General features: G+C 36.8%; 1 protein-coding gene and 1 long non-coding RNA gene across 2 annotated transcripts; both read left to right on the plus strand.

Moving 5' to 3' along the window:
- Nucleotides 1-924: 924 nt before the first annotated feature.
- On the plus strand, nt 925-3,574 carry LOC128286822 (uncharacterized). Its single transcript, XM_053024549.1, has 5 exons — nt 925-1,054; nt 1,331-1,527; nt 2,472-2,566; nt 2,711-3,116; nt 3,392-3,574. The coding sequence occupies exons 1-5, from the start codon at nt 925-927 to the stop codon at nt 3,572-3,574; spliced, it is 1,011 nt and encodes a 336-aa protein (XP_052880509.1).
- A 6,393-nt stretch (nt 3,575-9,967) lies between these two features.
- LOC128286598 (uncharacterized) lies at nt 9,968-11,560 on the plus strand. The gene is made up of 3 exons (XR_008277210.1): nt 9,968-10,045; nt 10,510-10,595; nt 11,411-11,560. It is a non-coding gene; the product is annotated as an uncharacterized LOC128286598 (long non-coding RNA).
- Nucleotides 11,561-22,702: the final 11,142 nt, after the last annotated feature.

The raw sequence follows: 22,702 nt of genomic DNA on the forward strand, positions 1-22,702 counted from the left end.
TTCAAGTTTTTCTAAAGTTCTCGGTTTAGTTTCGAACCACCCCGATGTCTGTTTTGGGCTTTGTAGGCCCACAATTGGGACGATATGCATGTGTATGTACAGTTTCATATTCAAATAAATTTTATGACTCAGTTTTGTGTGTACATTTACATTTAAATCTGGTAATGCCTCGTACCCTGTCCCGATGTTGGACACGGGTAAGGGTGTTACATTTATTGGTATCAGAGCTACGGTTTAGTCAGTTTTAGGACTACGTAACGAGTGTAAGAGTCTAGCTATACATGCTATACGTATATTATGATAGTGTGACAACTCCTGATAATTTAAATTGTATTGTATATAGTAAATGGATCTCGAACGAGTAGTTGCTGGCGATGTAGAGAGTAACGCACTGGCTCCCATTCAAGGGTAATGCCTTCTGATAGTAGATCTGAGACTGTTGGTCCGGGAGAAGAGGCTAAAGAAGCCTTCCTAAAGATGATGAGTAACTGGTACACCGAGTTTGTTTGGACAAACCCAGGTGTTCAACCTCCCCCACCCTCACTTATTCCTCAGCCTACCCCTGTAGCTCCCCAAGTTGTTTTGATGGTGAGAAGGGAAAGGCCTTCAGTTGATCGAATTAGAAAGCAAGGAGCTAAAGAGTTCCAAGCTAACATAAATGATGATCCGAAAAGAGTAGAGTTTTGGCTTGAGAACACCATCCGGGTCTTTGATGAGTTTTCATGCACACCGGAAGAGTGCATGAAGTGCATTGTATCACTTCTAAGAGATTCAGCCTACTAGTGGTGGAACACTCTTGTGTTGGTTGTGCCGAGAGAGAAAGTGACTTGGGAGTTTTTCCAAGAGGAATTTTGCAAGAAGTACATCAGTCAAAGGTTTATGGACCAAAAGAGGAAAGAGTTTCTCAAGTTGAAGTAGGGTAAAATGACAGTTACCGAATATGAGTGTAAGTTTGTGAGGCTTAGCAAATACACTCCAGAATGTGTATCCATTGAAGCCATCATGTGTAAAAGATTTGAGGATGGATTGAACGAAGACATCCGATTATTGGTTGGTATCCTTGAGTTGAAAGAGTTTGTGTGTCGGTTGAGAGAGCATGTAAGGCTGAAGAATTGGCTAAAGAAAAGTGAAAAGTCGATTTGGAGTCCCGAGACTCGAGGAAGAGACAATAGAGCAAATCCTTTCAAATTTCATCTAAGAAGTCAAAAGTTTTCACTACTCGATCTAATGCTTCTGTTGGGTATTCGAGCAAGAATAGGGGCAAATAGTAAATGGTTTCGAAAACTCAGACTACTTCAATTGCTAGTGTTGGGAATGCTTGACCTAATAGACCAGAATGTTCCCAGTGTGGGAAATGTCAACCTGGCGAGTGCCGAGGGGGAGATAGAACCTGTTTTAAATGCGGTTCCCTTGACCAATTTGTTAGAGATTGCCCCAAGAGGACAGAAAAAGGAAACTTTTAAGGAGCAAGGGCAAATAGCACTGTTAGTAAGGGGAGACCTCAGAGGAATCCGAGTAGTGGAACGAGTAGTAAAGATGCACCTAGGGAGTTTGCTGTGAAACTTGAAGGCAGGGCACCTGCAAGGACCTACACCATTCGCGCTTGCGAAGAGGCATCGTCCCCTAATGTGATTACAGGTACATTTTCTATTTGTGATACTATTGTTGTTGCTTTGATTGATCTGGGGTCTACCCATTCATATGTTTGCATGAAATTGGTGTCTGATATGAACTTGCTTGTTGAACCTACTGAATTCGTGATAAAAGTGTCAAACCCGTTAGGCAAGTATGTGTTAGTTGATAAAGTGTGTAAGAATTGCCCTTTGATGATTAGGGGTCATTATTTTCTGGCTAATCTCATGCTATTACCGTTTGATGAATTTGATGTAATTCTTGGTATGGATTGGTTTACCGCTCATGATGTGGTAGTGAATTGTGGAAGAAAATTCATTGAATTGAAATATGAGAATGGTAATGTTCTTCGAGTTGAACCAAATGAATTGAATAGCATGCCTGCAGTGATTTCTTTCATGTCTACTCTGAAATGTATCAGATAGAGGTATAAAGCTTACCTTACCTTTGTATTAAACACTAAAGAGTCTGAGTTAAAGATTGAGTCGGTACCAATAGTATGTGAGTATTCAGATGTATTCCCGGAAGAATTTCCTGGATAGCCTCCTATTCGGGAAGAAGAGTTTGGCATTGATTTGATTCTCGGCACTACACCTATTTCAATTGCTCCGTATAGGATGGGCCTGACAGAATTAAAAGAGTTGAAAGTTTAGTTACAGGAGTTGACCGACAAGGGTTTTGCGAGACCGAGCTTTTCACCTCGAGGTGCTCTCGTATTATTTTTGAAAAAGAGTGATGGTTCGATGAGGCTATGTATAGATTATCAACAGCTCAATAAGGTGACAATAAAGAACAAGTACCCTTTGCCAAGGATTGGTGATCTATTTGATCAATTGAAGGGAGGCACAATATTTCCAAAGATAGACCTCAGGTCTGGTTACTATCAGTTGCGGGTTAAAAAGTCAGATGTACCTAAGACTGCCTTCAGAATGAGGTATGGCCACTACAAATTTCTTGTTATGCCATTTGGGTTAACGAATGCTCCTACCGTGTTTATAGATTTAATGAACTGAATATTTCGGCCATATTTGGACAAGTTTGTTATGGTGTTCATCGATGATATTCTGATTTATTCAAGAGATGAGACAAAGCATGCCAAGCACTTGAGAAATGTTTTGCAGACTTTAAGGGACAAGCAGTTATATGCCAAGTTTAGTAAAAGCAAATTTTGGCTTCGTGAAGTTGGGTTTTTAGGATACATTGTTTCGGGAGATGGTATTAGAGTTTACCAGAGTAAGATTTCAGCCATTATTGATTGGAAACCGGCGAGGAATGTAACGGAGGTTAGAAGCGTTTTAGGTTTGGTCAGTTATTACAGATGGTTTGTTAAAGGGTTTTTAATAATTGCGACCCCAATGACGAGGTTATTACAAAAGGATGTTGAGTTCGAATGGACAGAGAAGTGCAAACAGAGTTTCGAGAAACTGAAAGCGTTGTTAACTGAGGCTCTAGTGCTAGTTCAACTTGAGCTGAGAAAGGACTTTGTGATTTTTAGTGATGCATCCTTGAATGGATTAGGGTGTGTGCTTATGCAAGAAGGCAAAGTGATAGCCTATGCATCTAGACAACTAAAACCGCATGAGAAAAATCACCCGATACATTACTTGGAACTAGTCACTATTGTGTTTGCATTGAAGATTTGGAGACACCATTTGTAAGGTGAGACATGCCGAATATTCACCGATCACAAAGTTTGAAATACCTGATGACTCAAAAGGATTTAAATCTAAGGCAACGGAGATAGTTAGAATTGATAAAGGATTATGAGTTAGTAATCGACCATCATCCGGGAAAAGGGAATGTGGTCGCTGATGCCTTAAGTAGAAAATTCTTATTTGCCTTGAGAGCCATGGATATAAGGTTAACTTTATCAAATGATGGTGCGGTTGTAGTAGAGTTGGAAGCTAGGCTGACATTCTTCCAAGAAGTTTGTGAAACCTAGAATAACAACGAGGATTTGCAAGCTAAGAGAGCTCAGTGTGAGTCGGGCTCTGAATCTGATTTTTGGATTGATTAATGGCTGCTTGATGTTTCGAGATAGGATTTGCATTCCTAAAGATACCGAGTTGATTCATAAAATTTTGCATGAGGCACACAATGGTCACTGTCAGTACACCCCGGTAGTGCGAAAATGTATAATGACTTGAAGAAAATATATTGGTGGAATGGTATGAAGAGAGATATTTCCGAGTTTGTTGAGAGATGCCTAATTTGTCAACAAGTGAAAGCTGAGCACAAAGTACTTTTAAGATTGTTACAACCTATCATGGTTCCCGAGTGGAAATGGGATTGAATTACCATGGATTTCGTAACGGGCTTACCTTTGACACCAAGTAAGAAAGATGCGGTATGGGTCGTTGTTGATTGATTGACGAAGTCAGCTCACTTTATCCCGATACGTACCAACTACTCACTCTATAAATGGGCTGAATTGTATATTTTTGAAATTGTGAGACTTCATGGAGTACCCTTATCGATTATATCGGATAGAGATCCTAGGTTTACCTCGCAGTTTTGGAAAAAGTTACAAGAACCTTAGGCACGAGACTGAATTTCAGTACCGCTTTTCATCCACAAACCAACTGCCAATCCGAGAGAGTGATTCAAACCTTGGAAGATATGTTGAGATATTGTGTTCTAGAATTCCAGGGTAGTTGGGAAAAGTACTTACTTTGGTTGAGTTTGCCTATAATAATAATTTTTAGATGATTTTAAAAATGGCACCTTATGAGGCATTGTATGGTCGGAAGAGCCAAACTCCCTTGTATTGGATAGAGCTCAAGGAAAATCATATTCATGGGGTTGACTTGGTCAAGGAAACTGAGGGCAAAGTAAAAGTAATTAGAGATTGTTTGAAGGCGGCATCGGATAGGCAAAAGTCTTATGTGAATTTGAAAAGAAAAGAAATTGAGTATCAAGTGGGCGATAAAGTATTTTTGAAAGTATCCCAATGGAGAAAGGTTTTGAGATTTGGTAGGAAAGGCAAGTTGAGTCCTCATTTTATAGGACCTTATGAGATCACCAAAAGGATAAGACTAGTAGCTTATCGGTTGGCTTTACCGTCTGAGTTAGGAAAGATGCATGATGTATTCCACGTGTCTATGTTGCACCATTGTAGATCAGACCCCTTGCATGTGATTTCATCGACAGAGGTTGAGATTCAACTAGACATGACTCATGGTGAAGAGCCAATCAAGATTTTGGCTCGGGAAGTCAAACAGTTGAGAAACAAGAATATCGCCTTAGTGAAAGTATTGTGGCATAGGCATGGATAGAAGAGACTACATGGGAGCCCGATGAGGCCATGAGAAACCAATACCCACACTTGTTTACCAGTAAGATTTTCAGGGACGAAAATCTCTAAGGGGGGAGAATTATAACATCCTAAATTAGGGTCTTGTCAAAATAGTAGTCTTGAGACCACATATCTGAGATAGAAATAATTATTTTATGATTTTTATGAGGTCCATGATAGGTATGCATGCTTGTGTAAAATTTTCATGGAGAAATTCTATGCATAAAATGTCCAATTGAACCTTAGGGACCAAATTGAATAAGATGCAAAACTTGTGTTCTAGAAGCTTCAAGCATGAAATTATTTTAGATTATAAATTAGAAGGTCCTAATTAGCAATATGACCAATTTCTAAAATTTTGGACAAAAATGGACATGTAAAGGAAAAATTTGAAAGAAAGGCTTAAGGGGTATTTTTGTCTTTTGGTAAATAAAAGAATAAAAAGGGAAAAAGAAAGAAAAATTGTCTCCATCTTCTCCAAGAGGTGTCGAAATTTCAAAGGTCACCATAGCTAGGGTTTTCAACTTTTCAAGTTTGATTATAAGTACTCCCTAGCCCCGTTTTTTATGTTCTTTACATTTTTTAAGTCATTGAAGCATGATCTTTCCATTTCTAGCCATACTTTGAGCTAGGGTTCATGTTCAAAAACTTATCTATCCATTTCTAGCCATACTTTAAGCTAGGGTTCATGTTCAAAAACTTAACCATGTGTGACATGTTTGTATTTTTATGTTTAATGGAAGAATATGAAAGTTTGGTGTGTATTTAACATCCTTTACTAAGTGAATTTTGATAAAAATGCATAAAAAGGACTAAATTAAAAAAAAGGAGTAAATTAAGTGATAAAAATCTATTTTGGATGAGTAAAGTGGGCTACCATGAGTACAAGAAAGATTCGGCTAGGCTTGGGTAGTAAAGGAAATGAGTACATTTCATTATACGAGCTTAGGGACTAATTCGTAATTTTGTAAAAGTTTCGAGGCAAAACCATAATTTTGCCAAATTGTGATTTATGGACTGGTTTGGGCAATATGATAATTAAAAAAGTGGAATTTGCTATTATAGATCAAGAAAAACGGAGTCCGGACCTAAATCGAGGGAAAAGTAAAGTTTTGAACTAAAACGTAAAGTTAGCAATATTTTGGGACCGAGGTAAGCTTGTGTGTAAGTAATTCAACATTTTCATTATCATATGTTTAAGGCTTGATGTTGTATGAAATGTGTATATATGCCTCTATGGAATTTGACTTGTGATGACTCAATAACAATTTGATGATAGCTTTGTATCTCGAAAATCCCAGGTGACCACTTGGGATTGGGATATCATGACACCATGATTAATGAGATCTCGTGTAAGACTAGTTTGGGACATGGCATTGGTATCGATACGAGATCCCGTGGAAGACAATATCAGGGATATGGCTTAGGCATCATCGAGTGATTTCGTATAAGACCATGTCTGGGACAAGGCATTGATATGAGGCCCCGTATAAGACCATGTCTGGGACATGGCGTCGGCACCGATTCGAAACTTCGTATAAGACCATATCTGGGATATGACATCGATGTGTGGTTCCATGTAAGACTATGTCTAGGACATGGCTTTGGCACCCTATTTGGTGTATGATAACCCCAAACGTCCTTTCGTATTCTAAGTGGTTCAACAGGCCATTCAAGATCAAGGTTAAGAGGTGGGGAAATATGAATAAGCTATGAGTAGTACAGGTATGTACATAAATCTCATGAGTATGGAACTCGATTCATAATGGAAATTTAGCATGAATAAAGAAGAGTAAGATAAGTTATGAAGTTCAATGACATTTATTGTCAACCCTTACTATGTTGATTATGTGTAAACTGATAATGTGGTGATAATTGGTAGTATGTTTGATCTATGAAATCTTCAGGATATATGTTATTTATTATTTACATACAACTTAGCTTTATGCTTACATACAACTTAGCTTTATGCTTACCTCCTTTCTTTTCGTTTTCCTTTAGCATCGCCAAGTTAGCTTGGGGATCGTGGACGTCGGAGCTCGAGTCACACTATCAACAAATCTTTTGGGGTATATTTGGTTTAATACATTTAAGTATGGCATGTATAGTGGACTTAGTATTTTGTTATATGTGTCATGTTGGTTAGCCAAAAGTGATGGCTCATGTTACTATATTATTTCATTTTATATTTGGCCATGAGATATGGCTCATAATTACTATTGGGTTGTAACCCTAAATACTATTGCATGCATGGAATGTGCTACTGTTCTTGAGATGTGTATTGAGTTGGTAGTTGATAATGGATGGATGATGTCAATTTGTATGGCTATAGCATGACTTAAGGTAAGAAATAAATTGAATGAATTTAACAAGTCATGGGGTCCTAATTATATGTACTTTGATATGTATTTCTCATGCATAAGTTAAAGCTAAGGATGTCTAAATAACCATTTTATGCCACGATGATCACTATTGATATATGTGAGTGTGTATGTGTTAATGAGGGTGACAAAAAGGCTTGAGAATTAGCCTCAAAATTGACAAGTGACATGATATTGAGATTATCTTTTTGGTCGAGCTCCTGCATTTGTTGCGGACTCACCACAGTTCGTATGAGCTTACCGATATATCAGTTCAAAAGAGCTTACAGTTTTTAGCTTATTAGAGCTTACCGTTTCAGCTCATAAGAGCTTACTGTTCAGCTTGATAAAGCTTACCGTTTCAACTCAATAGAGCTTACTGTTCATTAGCTCAGGAGGAGCTTATCGATCATGGCTCGAAAGAGCATACATGATAATAAATTGACGGATTACTGACATTATTCACTCGAGTATCCTTTGAAGTTCTAATAGGTTCAACGGGCCTAAATAATGTTATACAAATGAGTTACGATTTATAAATGTTATTAATGTTATACATGATATATGAATTTAGAATGATGATAAGCATTGTATTAATGGATGATTTCGTGTATGTTTGCAATGATTAACATTTGATGAATACTTGTAATTAGGTGTTGGTTAATTGAATTGGTTGCATATTTGTATCGCTTTGATTATATATAAATGGTAAGTTGATTTCTGAACTATACAGGCTTACTAAGCTTATTAGCTTATTCTGTTTCTTTTTCCATGTTTTATAGAGGTTTGTTACCTCGCTCGTTTCAGACAAGTCAGAGTTGCACATCACACTATTCAAATTCTGATTGGTACTTTTGAACTTGTGAATTTGTAGATATGGCATGTATAGGCTACTTTGAAAGATGTTAATTATGCAACTTGATAATAGGACTTTGGCATATTTTTGTGTATAAGTTAAGCCATGTGACTTGGCTTATTTAGATGTTATGTTTTGGTTGAATTGAAGTCTTCAATTATGGTATGTTTTAACAAGTAATGAGGGAATGAAATGACGCAAGTGAAGTCTTGATATATAGTTGTTAAATGAATGGATTATGCATGATGATGGATATGTATTTGGGTATGAATTTGTTATGTTTTGATATGGAAAATAGTATGTACTGAAATGGCTATTTTGATTTCCAATTGGGTTGCTTAAATGTGGTCAATTATGCTTGTAAAGGCTTGTGTTTATAGGGTGGAAAAATGGCTTTGCAAATGTCCTATTTTTGCCTACACTGGCAAAGACACGGGCGTGTGTCTCAGCCGTGTGCAACACATGGTTATGTTACACGACCGTGCGTCCTCTGGGGTACTCTATGAATTAAGTCAGTATACCCCCTATATGGCACACGACCTAGCACATGGGCGTGTGTGGCCATTTCGAAGGGCACACGGGCTAGACACACGGGTGTGTGGTTGGCCATGTGACCTAAGTCAGTATCCTCTCTAGTTTTCACATGGCTTGGCACATGGGCGTGTCCTCGGCCGTGTGACATAAGTAAGTATGTATGCCCTGTTTTCACACGGTCTAAGACACGGGCGTGTCTACTAGCCGTGTGAGGCACACGGCCTATTCACACAGGCGTGTGACACATGAAATGTTGAAATTTTTTTAAGTTCCTGAAATTTTTAATATGTTACGATTTAGTCCCGAATGCATGCTTAAAACTTGATATGTTTTTTTAAGTATATAGTGAATGTGAACGAATGATATTGAATGAGAATAAACATTATCAGATTTATAATTATTATAAACTGAGTTACAAGTCTGGTAATGCCTCTTAACCTACTCTGGCGATGGTTACGAGTTAGGGGTGTTACAAGTGATTTTTGATGAAATTCGCATTTAGGGACTTGTTTGTAAAAATAATAAAATTTCAAGTTAAATTTATGAAATGATGGTTTGTATGGGTTGATATTGGTCCCTAATGTAATTTTTTAGCTTGAATGGTGGATGAAAATGCTTAGATTTTAATTTATGAGCTTAAGGACTAAATTATGAAAAGTTAAAATATTAGAGGCAAAATAGTAATTTTGTATAGATATGAAATTTGGACTAAGTTGAATACTAGAGGTATTAAATGGATTGAATTGTCTATTTAGATCAAGATAGACCACGTATGAATTTAGATCAGGGAAAAGCTAAAGCCTCGGATTAGTTCGACTTCGTTTCTATGCCCTAGTCATCGAGGTAAGTTCGTTTGTATGGATTACTATATTCATCTAATTGAATTGTATGTTATTATGTATTTGTAATGTAATATCCTAAATTAGGGCTTAATCGGAATAGTGGTTTCGTGACCACAAATCCGAGATAGAAATAATTATTTTACAATGATTTTGATGTTTATGATATGATTGCATGATTGTGTGAAAATTTCGTGATGAAATTCTATGCCTAAAGTGCTTAAATTGAAAGTAGGGACTAAATCGAATAAGTTGCAAAACTTGCATTCTAGAAGTTTTTAGTATGAAATTGTTTTGGAATATTAATGAGGAGGTCTTAAATAGCAATTTTACCAGTTTTAAGTTCATGGACAAAATTAGGACATGGAAGGAATTTTTGGAAAGTTTAGTAGTAATGGTATTTTGGTCATTTAGTTATTAAAATGAATTAAAACAAAATTAAAAGCCAATTTTGTCCATCTTCTTCATTAGGCCGAAATTTCAAGGGTTCTCCATAGCTAGGGTTTGTTTCAAGCTTCCAAGCTCCATAGTAAGTGATTCCAAGCCCTGCTTTTAATGATTTTTACGTTTTGAGATCCCTAACTCGATAAAGCTTATGTTAGCAATAATTTAACCTAGGGTTTATATTTGGAAAAATACCCATAGGTGAAATTTGTGTATTTTGATGTTTTATGATAGAATATGAAGTTTTAAATTATGTTAGACAACTTGTACTACTCGATTTTAAGCAAAAAGCGAGTAAAAGGGCTTAATCGGTAAAAATACCTAATAGTCACAAGTACATGTTAGAGTGAGAATTTGATGTTTCCATAGAAGAGAAAAGTGATCAGCATGTTGTAAAACATAAGAATAAGGAATAAAGTTTAATCCAGAGCCTAGGGGCAAAAATGTAAATATGCAAAAGTTTAGGGTAAAATTGTAATTTTTCCAAAATTTGAGTTAAGGATTAATTTGATAATGTGAGTATTAAATAAGCTAAATGTGTTATTTTAGATCAAGAAAGACGTGGAATCGACCTCAATCGAGGAAAAGAAAAGATTGTGGACTAAATTGCAAAATCTTTGTATTTTGGTACCAAGGTAAGTTCATGTGTAAATAATGTAGCATAATGGTTATTTTAAGTTATTGATGTTAATTATATGTTATGCTGAATTTTATTATGAAATGTATGCTTTGTGGTTAATTTCAAATAATATGTAAATTATGTGAACTACTTGTTAAATATAATTGTTACCGAGTATTGATTTCGGCATTCTACGGAAGACGGCAAGGATAAGTGTTCGAGGAAAATCCCGTTTGAACCTTAGGAATAGATTAGGATACAAGTGACATGTCACTAGGATGGTTGAGCATCCGAACTCGTTGAGTTGAGTCCGAGTTCACTTATGGATGCGAATGTCCGAACTCGTTGAGTTGAGTCCGAGTTCGTGAGATGTAACTAGGCATCCGAACTCGTTGAGTTGAGTCCGAGTTCACTTATGGATGCGAACGCCCGAGCTCGTTGAGTTGAGTCCGAGTTCGCTTATGGGCGGTTACATGATTGCTTGATTGAATATGTGGCACTTATGTGCAAGTTATCCATGTATCCGAATTATATTCGATGTGTTCAACGGGTAAAGTTCTACTCAAATGGAGGAAAATTTGAGATGTAAAGAGACGTATTGGTAAGTGATATGAAATGGATATTTTGGACAGGTATGTATTTAACCCTCGGGTTGAGTATTGATACAACCACGATAAGGTAATAAGATGATGAAGAATGATTAAAAATGTGATATGTGTTTTAGTGATGTATGCTAATGTTGATTGGTATAACTGTTTGTTATGTTACTTATTATTTGCATATGAACTTACTAAGCATTTATGCTTACTCCCTCCTTCTTACTCATTGTAGTTTTGGACAAGCCAGCTCAGGAGTCGGGATAGGTCGAAGGCTCAGTCACACTATCCAGAAGATTTTTGGTAAATGGCTTGTAAATTTAAGTATGGCATGTATAGCAATATACCCATTTTGTGTAAATGATCTTATGGTATGGTTGTGAAATGGTTGAGGAAATTCTTGATAATGATAAATTATGAAAATGGTTAGTTTAGATTATGTTTGATGTTAAGGAAAACTATTAAGATACTTAGTGCATAAAAACTCATAAAAAGGATGAAATTTACCATAAACAGAATACCGCAGCAACACTAACGCGAGTTTGAAAATTTACTAAAAATCATAGAAATTGAATTTGGTGGTTAAATACATATCAAATTGAAGCTTATTATGTCTAGTTTCACATGAAACAAATGAAACAAGTAAAGGAAGTATATGTTAGAAGATATTTTAATTTTAGTGAAACAGAGTCATAGCAGTTTCTGAATCCCCTGTTCCTACTTTAGAAATTCACCATAAATTGTAAAGATATAATTAGGTGGTGTATTTTATATCCTCAGAATCCTTATTGAGTCTAGTTTTAGTATAAACAAACCTCATAGTCATATGAATTTTTTACATAGAGAAATGTGGTTCGAAGTAAACAGAGGTCAGACCAGTCGAGTCTTGAAACAGGGGTAACTTTAACTAATAAACTGTACTAATTGGCCCAACCAAAATTCTAGAAAAAATTAATAGATAGTTTTATGAGTCTAGATTCAGGAAAATTTACGGATCTTAATTTTGAGTTTCGTAACTCGAGATATGATTTTTCTTGTGACTGTGACGCAAGTAGCTTAAAAGCTGTGAATGTAGAAACAAATAATTCAAAGTTCTAAAATGTTAAACTAAGCTTAGTAACACCTCATACTCGACTCCGGACGGTCTCGGTGTGGGGGCATTACATTTAGTGGTATCGAGCAGGTTTAGTCGGTTCTCGGACTACGTGTTGTATGTACGGATTTTGCTATACATGCCATATGTATGAATTGTGATAGTGTGACGACTTGACCTTTTAAATGAAATTTTTTTATATAGTAAATGGATCCCGATCCAATTGTGGCAGATGAAGTCAGAGTAATGCGCCACTCCGCTGATGGAGCAACACGACCGAAAACCTACCCCTCTTGTTGGTCGGGGAGGAGGGAAAGGGATCGAAAGCCTTTCTCCAAATGATGAGTGCATGGTACACCGAGTTCGTTCAGACGAACCCAAATGTACGACCTCCCCACCTCCCCAATTCCTCAACCTATGCCTCCAATGCCTCAAGGAGTGGATATGATAAAATTTCACAGAACCCCGTTGATAGAATTCGTAAACAAGGGCTGAAGAATTTAGAGCAAATATTGATGATGATGCAGAAAGCGAGTTCGGCTTGAAAATTCTATCCGGTATTTGATGAATTATCTTGTACACCGAAGAATGTTTGAAATGTGCTACATCTTTGTTGAGAGATTCAGCCTATAATTGGTGGAAGACTTTGATTTCGGTGGTACCGAAGAGAGGGTAACTGGGAATTCTTTCAAGAAGAGTTTCAAAGAAATATATTAGTGAAAGATTTATTGATCGAAATGTAAAGAGTTTCTTGAGTGAAGCAAGGTAATATGACATCTCGAATATGAAAGAGAGTTTGTTCGATTAAGTAAGTATGCGGGGAATATGTTCCTCTGAAGCCAAGATGTGCCGACGATTTGAAGACGGGCTTAACGAAGACATTAAGGTATTTGTTGGGATCCTTGAACTAAAAGAAATGGTGGTACTTGTCGATCGAGCTTGCAAGGTGAAGAATTCTCAAGGAAAAGAAAAAGGTAGAATCAAACACGAAATTGGAGGAAAAGACCAATGAGTAATGCACCCTCACAAAGAAACCGGAAAGTCAAGAAATATGAATCCTCGTTCCCAAGTTTCAATTTGGGCAATCATATGGAAATTTTAAGAAGCGAAATGTGGGTCCTAAATCTCGGACTACTGCGGCTAGTTTGGGAAATATGAGATTTGTTAAACCCGAGTGCCGGTGTGGTAGAAATCATTTTGGTCCGTCAGAGCAAATGAATGTTTTCGATGTGGTTCTCCGGATCATTTTATTAGAGACGCCAGAGAGAGCCGAGAAAGAAAAATTTCGAATGTAAAAGCTAGTGGTGCGAGACTCGAGGGAAGGTATCCGAGAAAAGCTGGAAGTGAAACAAGCAGTAAGAATGTAGCCAGGGATGCACCGGTTAGACCTGAAGGAAGGGCTCCGGCTAGAACTTATGCTATTAAAGTGCGTGAAGATGCTTCCTCACCTGATGTGATTACCGGTACATTTTCTCTCTATAATGTTAATGTTATTGCTTTGATTGATCCCGGTTCTACTCATTCATATGTGTGCATGAAATTGGTGTCTAGTATGAATATACCTGTTGAGAATACAGAATTTATGATTAGAGTGTCGAATCCGTTAGGCAAATGTGTGACTATTGATAAAGTATGTAAGAAATGTCCTTTAATGATTCGGGATCATTACTTTTCGGCCGAGTTGATGTTGTTGCCGTTTGATGAATTTGATGTTATTTTGGGTATGGATTGGTTGACATTGCATGATGCTATAGTAAATTGCAAAGAAAAGGTTATAGAATTAAAGTGTGGAAATGGTGAAACTCTGCGGGTTGAATCAGATAAATCAGAGGCATTGCCTAGTGTGATTTCTTCAATGTCGGCTCAAAGATATCTGAGAAAGGGTTATGAAGCTTATTTGGCGTATGTAATTAATACAAAAGAAGTTGAAAAGAAAGTTGAATCAGTGCCGGTTGTGTGTGAATTTGCGGACGTATTTCCAGAAGAATTGCCGGGTTTGCCTCCAGTCAGGGAAGTAGAATTTGGTATTGATTTGATACCGGGAACAACTCCGATCTCGATTGCTCCATATAGAATGGCACCAACAGAGTTGAAAGAATTAAAGTCGCAGTTGCAAGAGTTGACTGATAAAGGCTTTGTGAGACCGAGTTTTTCACCTTGGGGTGCTCCCTTGTTATTTGTGAAAAAGAAGGATGGTTCTATGAGATTATGTGTTGATTATTGGCAGTTAAATAAGGTGACAATCAAAAACAAGTATCCGTTGCCGAGAATTGATGATTTGTTTGATCAGCTAAAAGGAGCGACATGGTTTTCAAAGATTGACTTGAGATCCGGGTATTACCAATCATGGGTAAAGGAGTCGATGTACCTAAAAGCGCTTTTAGAACAAGGTATGGTCATTATGAATTTTAGTTATGCCATTCGGATTGACAAATGCTCCTCTTGTGTTTATGGATTTAATGAATCGCATATTTCGCCATACTTGGACAAATTTGTTGTGGTGTTTATAGATGATATTTTAATTTATTCAAAAGATGAGATAGAACATCTTTGAGCATTTGAGGATAGTTTTGCAAACTTTGAGAGATAAGCATTTGTATGCTAAGTTTAGTAAAAGTGAATTTTGGCTCCGGAAGTTGGATTTTTGGGTCATATTGTTTCAGGTGATGGTATACGGGTTGATCCTAGTAAAATTTCAGCCATTGTTGATTGGAAACCACCGAAAAACGTAACTAAAGTTAGAAGTTTCTTGGGGCTAGCTGGGTACTATCGGCGGTTTGTAAATGGATTTTCTATAATTGCTGCTCCTATAACTAGATTACTCCGAAAGGATGTTAAATTTGAATGGACGGAAGAATGTCAACAGAGTTTTGAAGAATTGAAAAAGTTATTAACAGAGGCACCAAAGTTAGTACAGCCGAATCGGGTAAAGAATTTGTGGTGTATAGTGATGCTTCTCTAAATGGTTTGGGGTGTGTGCTCATGCAAGAAGGAAAAGTGGTGGCATATGCTTCGAGGCGCTTAAAACCTCATGAGAGGAATTATCCTACTCGCGATTTGGAATTGGTCATGCGGTGGTGTTTGCTTTGAAAATTTGGCGACATTATTTGTATGGTGAAAATGTCGGTATATACCGACCACAAAAGTCTTAAGTACTTGATGTCACAAAAGACTTGAATTTGAGACAACGAAGATGGTTGGAGTTGTTGAAAGATTACGAGCTTGTTATTGATTATCATCCGGGAAAAGCGAATGTGGTTGCTGATGCTTTGAGCAGAAAGTTGTTGTTTGCTTTGAGAGTTATGAACACTCAGTTGAAAGTGTCAAATGATGGTTCGATTCTAGCAGAGTTAAGAGCAAAACCAATGTTTTTACAAGAGATTTCTGAAACTCAGAAAAATGATCAAGATTTGCTAGCCAAAAGAAAATAAAGGTGAAGTCGACACGGGATCGATTTCGAATTGGTTCGATGGGTGCTTAATGTTTAAAGATCGGATTTGTGTACCGAAGAATGAGGAATTGATTCAAAAGATCCTACAGGAAGCACATAGTGGTTATTTCTCGATTCATCCGGGTAGTACGAAAATGTATAATGACTTGAAGAAAATGTATTGGTGGAATGGAATGAAAAGAGATATATCAGAGTTTGTGTCCAAATGCTTAATTTGTCAACAGTGAAAGTTGAACACCAAGTACCTTCGTGATTACTCCACCTATTATGGTTCTGAATGGAAATGGGATCGGATTACTATGGATTTTGTTTCAGATTGCCATTGACTCCGGGAAAGAAAGATGCCATCCGGGTAATAGTTGATGATTAACTAAGTCGGCTCATTTTATCCCGACGCGTTTAATTATTCTCTTAACAAGTTGGCTGAATCATATTAAAGAAATTGTTAGATTACACGGAATACCATTATCGATTATTTCAAATAGAGATCCAAGGTTTACCTCGCGGTTTTGGCAAAAGTTGCAAGACGCGTTAGGTACGAAGTTAAATTTCAGTACTGCTTTTCATCCACAAACTGATGGACAATCAGAGAGAGTAATTCAGATTCTTGAAGACATGCTCAGATGTTGTGTATTGGAATTTCAAGGAAGTTGGGAAAGATATTTGCCGTTGGTAGAATTTGCTTACAATAATAGCTATCAGACGAGCTTGAAAATGGCACCTTATGAAGCATTGTATGGTCGCAAGTGTCGAACGCCTTTGTATTGGACTGAACTCAAGGAAAATCAGATTTATGGAGTTGATTTAATAAAAGAAATCAAGAAAAGTGAAGATAATTCGAGATTGTTTGAAAGCTGCTTCAGATAGACAGAAATCTTATGCAGACCTAAAGCGAAAGGACATTGAGTTTCAAGTTGGTGATAAGGTATTTTTGAAAGTGTCTCTATGGAAGAAAGTCCTTAGATTTGGACGAAAGGGCAAGTTAAGTCCGCGTTTTATTGGACCGTATGAAATAATTGAAAAAGTTAGACCGGTAGCATATCGGCTAGCTTTACCACCCGAATTAGAAAAGATTCATGATGTGTTTCACGTATCTATGTTACGTCGGTATCGTTCAGATCCTTCACATATAATTTCACCGATGAAATTGAACTGCGACCTGATATGACTTATGAAGAAGAACCGATTAAGATTTTAGCTCGAGAAGTCAAACAACTAAGAAATAAAAGTGTTGCACTTGTGAAAGTGTTGTGGCAAAAGCATGGGGTAGAAGAGACTACATGGGAAACTGAAGAAACTATGAGAAACCAATACCCACACCTGTTTACCGGTAAGATTTTCGAGGACGAAAATCTTTAAAAGGGGGGGAGAGTTGTAATATCCTAAATTAGGGCTTAATCGGAATAGTGGTTTCGTGACCACAAATCCGAGATAGAAATAATTATTTTACAATGATTTTGATGTTTATGATATGATTGCATGATTGTGTGAAAATTTCGTGATGAAATTCTATGCCTAAAGTGCTTAAATTGAAAGTAGGGACTAAATCGAATAAGTTGCAAAACTTGCATTCTAGAAGTTTTTAGTATGAAATTGTTTTGGAATATTAATGAGGAGGTCTTAAATAGCAATTTTACCAATTTTAAGTTCATGGACAAAATTAGGACATGGAAGGAATTTTGGAAAGTTTAGTAGTAATGGTATTTTGGTCATTTAGTTATTAAAATGAATTAAAAACAAAATTAAAAGCCAATTTTTGTCCATCTTCTTCATTAGGCCGAAATTTCAAGGGTTCTCCATAGCTAGGGTTTGTTTCAAGCTTCCAAGCTCTATAGTAAGTGATTCCAAGCCCGCTTTTAATGATTTTACGTTTTTGAGATCCCTAGAACTCGATAAAGCTTATGTTAGCAATAATTTAACCTAGGGTTTATATTTGGAAAAATACCCATAGGTGAAATTTGTGTATTTTGATGTTTTATGATAGAATATGAAGTTTTAAATTATGTTAGACAACTTGTACTACTCGATTTTAAGCAAAAACGAGTAAAAGGGCTTAATCGGTAAAAATACCTAATAGTCACAAGTACATGTTAGAGTGAGAATTTGATGTTTCCATAGAAGAGAAAAGTGATCAGCATGTTGTAAAACATAAGAATAAGGAATAAAGTTTAATCCCGAGCCTAGGGGCAAAAATGTAAATATGCAAAAGTTTAGGGGTAAAATTGTAATTTTTCCAAAATTTGAGTTAAGGATTAATTTGATAATGTGAGTATTAAATAAGCTAAATGTGTTATTTTAGATCAAGAAAGACGTGGAATCGACCTCAATCGAGGAAAAGAAAAGATTGTGGACTAAATTGCAAAATCTTTGTATTTTGGTACCAAGGTAAGTTCATGTGTAAATAATGTAGCATAATGGTTATTTTTAAGTTATTGATGTTAATTATATGTTATGCTGAATTTTATTATGAAATGTATGCTTTGTGGTTAATTTCAAATAATATGTAAATTATGTGAACTACTTGTTAAATATAATTGTTACCGAGTATTGATTTCGGCATTCTACGGAAGACGGCAAGGATAAGTGTTCGAGGAAAAAGCCCGTTTGAACCTTAGGAATAGATTAGGATACAAGTGACATGTCACTAGGATGGTTGAGCATCCGAACTCGTTGAGTTGAGTCCGAGTTCACTTATGGATGCGAATGTCCGAACTCGTTGAGTTGAGTCCGAGTTCGTGAGATGTAACTAGGCATCCGAACTCGTTGAGTTGAGTCCGAGTTCACTTATGGATGCGAACGCCCGAGCTCGTTGAGTTGAGTCCGAGTTCGCTTATGGGCGGTTACATGATTGCTTGATTGAATATGTGGCACTTATGTGCAAGTTATCCATGTATCCGAATTATATTCCGATGTGTTCAACGGTAAAGTTCTACTCAAATGAAGGAAAATTTCGAGATGTAAAGAGACGTATTGGTAAGTGATATGAAATGGATATTTTGGACAGGTATGTATTTAACCCTCGGGTTGAGTATTGATACAACCACGATAAGGTAATAAGATGATGAAGAATGATTAAAAATGTGATATGTGTTTTAGTGATGTATGCTAATGTTGACTGGTATAACTGTTTGTTATGTTACTTATTATTTGCATATGAACTTACTAAGCATTTATGCTTACTCCCTCCTTCTTACTCATTGTAGTTTTGGACAAGCCAGCTCAGAGTCGGGATAGGTCGAAGGCTCACCACACTATCCGAAGATTTTAGGTAAATGGCTTGTAAATTTAAGTATGGCATGTATAGCAATATACCCATTTTGTGTAAATGATCTTATGGTATGGTTGTGAAATGGTTGAGGAAATTCTTGATAATGATAAATTATGAAAATGGTTAGTTTAGATTATGTTTGATGTTAAGGAAAACTATTAAGATACTTAGTGCATAAAAACTCATAAAAAGGATGAAATTTACCATAAACAGAATACCGCAGCAACACTAACGCCAGTTTGAAAATTTACTAAAAATCATAGAAATTGAATTTTGTGGTTAAATACATATAAAATTGAAGCTTATTATGTCTAGTTTCACATGAAACAAATGAAACAAGTAAAGGAAGTATATGTTAGAAGATATTTTAATTTTAGTGAAACAGAGTCATAGCAGTTTCTGAATCCCCTGTTCCTACTTTAGAAATTCACCATAAATTGTAAAGATATAATTAGGTGGTTTATTTTATATCCTCAGAATCCTTATTGAGTCTAGTTTTAGTATAAACAAACCTCATAGTAATATGAATTTTTTACAGAGAGAAATGTGGTTCGAAGTAAACAGAGGTCAGACCAGTCGAGTCTTGAAACAGGGGTAAGTTTAACTAATAAACTGTACTAATTGGCCCAACCAAAAATTCTAGAAAAAAATTAATAGATAGTTTTATGAGTCTAGATTCAGAGAAAATTTACGGATCTTAATTTCGAGTTTCGTAACTCGAGATATGATTTTTCTTGTGACTGTGACGCAAGTAGCTTAAAAGCTGTGAATGTAGAAACAAATAATTCAAAGTTCTAAAAATGTTAAACTAAGCTTAGTAACACCTCATACTCGACTCCGGCGACGGTCTCGGGTGTGGGGGCATTACATTTAGTGGTATCAGAGCAGGTTTAGTCGGTTCTCGGACTACGTGTTGTATGTACGGATTTTGCTATACATGCCATATGTATGAATTGTGATAGTGTGACGACTTCTGACCTTTTTAAATGAAATTTTTTTTTATATAGTAAATGGATCCCGATCCAGCTGTGGCAGATGAAGTCTGAGTAATGCGCCACTCCGCTGATGGAGCAGCGCCGACCGAAAACCCACCCCTCTTGTTGGTCGGGAGGAGGGAAAGGGATCGAAGCCTTTCTCCAAATGATGAGTGCATGGTACATCGAGTTCGTTCTCAGACGAACCCAAATGTACGACCTCCCCACCTCCCCAATTCCTCAACCTATGCCTCCAATGCCTCAAGGAGTGGATATGATAAAATTTCACAGAACCCCGTTGATAGAATTCGTAAACAAGGGGTGAAGAATTTAGAGCAAATATTGATGATGATGCGAGAAAGCGAGTTCGCTTGAAAATTCTATCCGGTATTTGATGAATTATCTTGTACACCAAGAATGTTTGAAATGTGCTACATCTTTGTTGAGAGATTCAGCCTATAATTGGTGGAAGACTTTGATTTGGTGGTACCGAAAGAGAGGGTAACACAGGAATTCTTTCAAGAAGAGTTTGAAAGAAATATATTAGTGAAAGATTTATTGATCGAAATGTAAAGAGTTTCTTGAGTGAAGCAAGGTAATATGACATCTCGAATATGAAAGAGAGTTTGTTCGATTAAGTAAGTATGCCAGGGAATATGTTCCTACAGAAGCCAAGATGTGCCGACGATTTGAAGACGGGCTTAACGAAGACATTAAGGTATTTGTTGGGATCCTTGAACTAAAAGAAATGGTGGTACTTGTCGATCGAGCTTGCAAGGCTGAAGAATTCTCAAGGAAAAGAAAAGGTAGAATCTGAAACACGAAATTGGAAGAAAAGACCAATGAGTAATGCACCCTCACAGCAAACTGGAAAGTCAAGAAATATGAATCCTCGTTCCCAAGTTTCAGCTGGGCAATCATATGGAAATTTTAAGAAGCGAAATGTGGGTCCTAAATCTCAGACTACTTCTGCGGCTAGTGTGGGAAATATGAGATTTGTTAAACCCGAGTGCCAGCGGTGTGGTAGAAATCATTTTGGTCCGTGCAGAGCAAATGAATGTTTTCGATGTGGTTCTCCGGATCATTTTATTAGAGACTGCCCAGAGAGAGCTGAGAAAGAAAAATTTCAGAATGTAAAAGCTAGTGGTGCAGACTCGAGGCGAAGGTATCCGAGAAAAGTTGGAAGTGAAACAAGCAGTAAGAATGTAGCCAGGGATGCACCGGTTAGACCTGAAGGAAGGGCTCCGGCTAGAACTTATGCTATTAAAGTGCGTGAAGATGCTTCCTCACCTGATGTGATTACCGGTACATTTTCTCTCTATAATGTTAATGTTATTGCTTTGATTGATCCCGGTTCTACTCATTCATATGTGTGCATGAAATTGGTGTCTAGTATGAATATACCGTTGAGAATACGAAATTTATGATTAGAGTGTCGAATCCGTTAGGCAAATGTGTGACTATTGATAAAGTATGTAAGAAATGTCCTTTAATGATTCGGGATCATTACTTTCCTACGAGTTGATGTTGTTGCCGTTTGATGAATTTGATGTTATTTTGGGTATGGATTGGTTGACATTGCATGATGCTATAGTAAATTGCAAAGAAAAGGTTATAGAATTAAAGTGTGGAAATGGTGAAACTCTGCGGGTTGAATCGGATAAATCGAGGCATTGCCTAGTGTGATTTCTTCAATGTCGGCTCAAAGATATCTCGAGAAAGGGTTATGAAGCTTATTTGGCGTATGTAATTAATACAAAAGAAGTTGAAAAGAAAGTTGAATCAAGTCTTGGGTTGTGTGTGAATTTGCGACGTATTTCGGAAGAATTGCGGGTTTGCCTCCGGTCGGGAAGTAGAATTTGGTATTGATTTGATACCGGAACAACTCCGATCTCGATTGCTCCATATAGAATGGCACCAACAGAGTTGAAAGAATTAAAGTCGCAGCTTGCAAGAGTTGGTGATAAAGGCTTTGTGAGACCGAGTTTTTCACCTTGGGGTGCTCCTTGTTATTTGTGAAAAGAAGGATGGTTCTATGAGATTATGTGTTGATTATTGGCGGTTAAATAAGGTGACAATCAAAACAAGTATCCGTTGCGAGAATTGATGATTTGTTTGATCACTAAAAGGAGCGACATGGTTTTCAAAGATTGACTTGAGATCCGGTATTACCAATCTGCGGGTAAAGGAGTCGATGTACCTAAAGCGCTTTTAGAACAAGGTATGGTCATTATGAATTTTTAGTTATGCCATTCGGATTGACAAATGCTCTCTGTGTTTATGGATTTAATGAATCGCATATTTCGCCATACTTGGACAAATTTGTTGTGGTGTTTATAGATGATATTTTAATTTATTCAAAAGATGAGATAGAACATCTTGAGCATTTGAGGATAGTTTTGCAAACTTTGAGAGATAAGCATGTGTATGCTAAGTTTAGTAAAAGTGAATTTTGGCTCGGGAAGTTGGATTTTGGGTCATATTGTTTCGGTGATGGTATACGGGTTGATCCTAGTAAAATTTCAGCCATTGTTGATTGGAAACCACCAAAACGTGGCGAAGTTAGAAGTTTCTTGGGGCTAGTGGGTATTATCGGCGGTTTGTAAATGGATTTTCTATAATTGCTGCTCCTATAACTAGATTACTCGAAAGGATGTTAAATTTGAATGGACGGAAGAATGTCAACGAGTTTTGAAGAATTGAAAAAGTTATTAACAGAGGCACCGGTGTTAGTACAGCCC

This window comes from Gossypium arboreum, chromosome 13 (genome assembly GCF_025698485.1).
Source record: "Gossypium arboreum isolate Shixiya-1 chromosome 13, ASM2569848v2, whole genome shotgun sequence".
Classification (NCBI taxonomy): Eukaryota; Viridiplantae; Streptophyta; class Magnoliopsida; order Malvales; family Malvaceae; genus Gossypium; species Gossypium arboreum.

What these genes read in the sequence shown, in the direction of transcription:
- LOC128286822 (XM_053024549.1), top strand. Translation starts at nt 925, where the DNA reads ATGACAGTTACCGAATATGAGTGTAAGTTTGTGAGGCTTAGCAAATAC. An exon ending in AGACATCCGATTATTGGTTG is followed by an intron (nt 1,055 to 1,330) that starts GTATCCTTGAGT and finishes TTGACCTAATAG; the next exon opens with ACCAGAATGTTCCCAGTGTG. An exon ending in GAATCCGAGTAGTGGAACGA is followed by an intron (nt 1,528 to 2,471) that starts GTAGTAAAGATG and finishes GATCAATTGAAG; the next exon opens with GGAGGCACAATATTTCCAAA.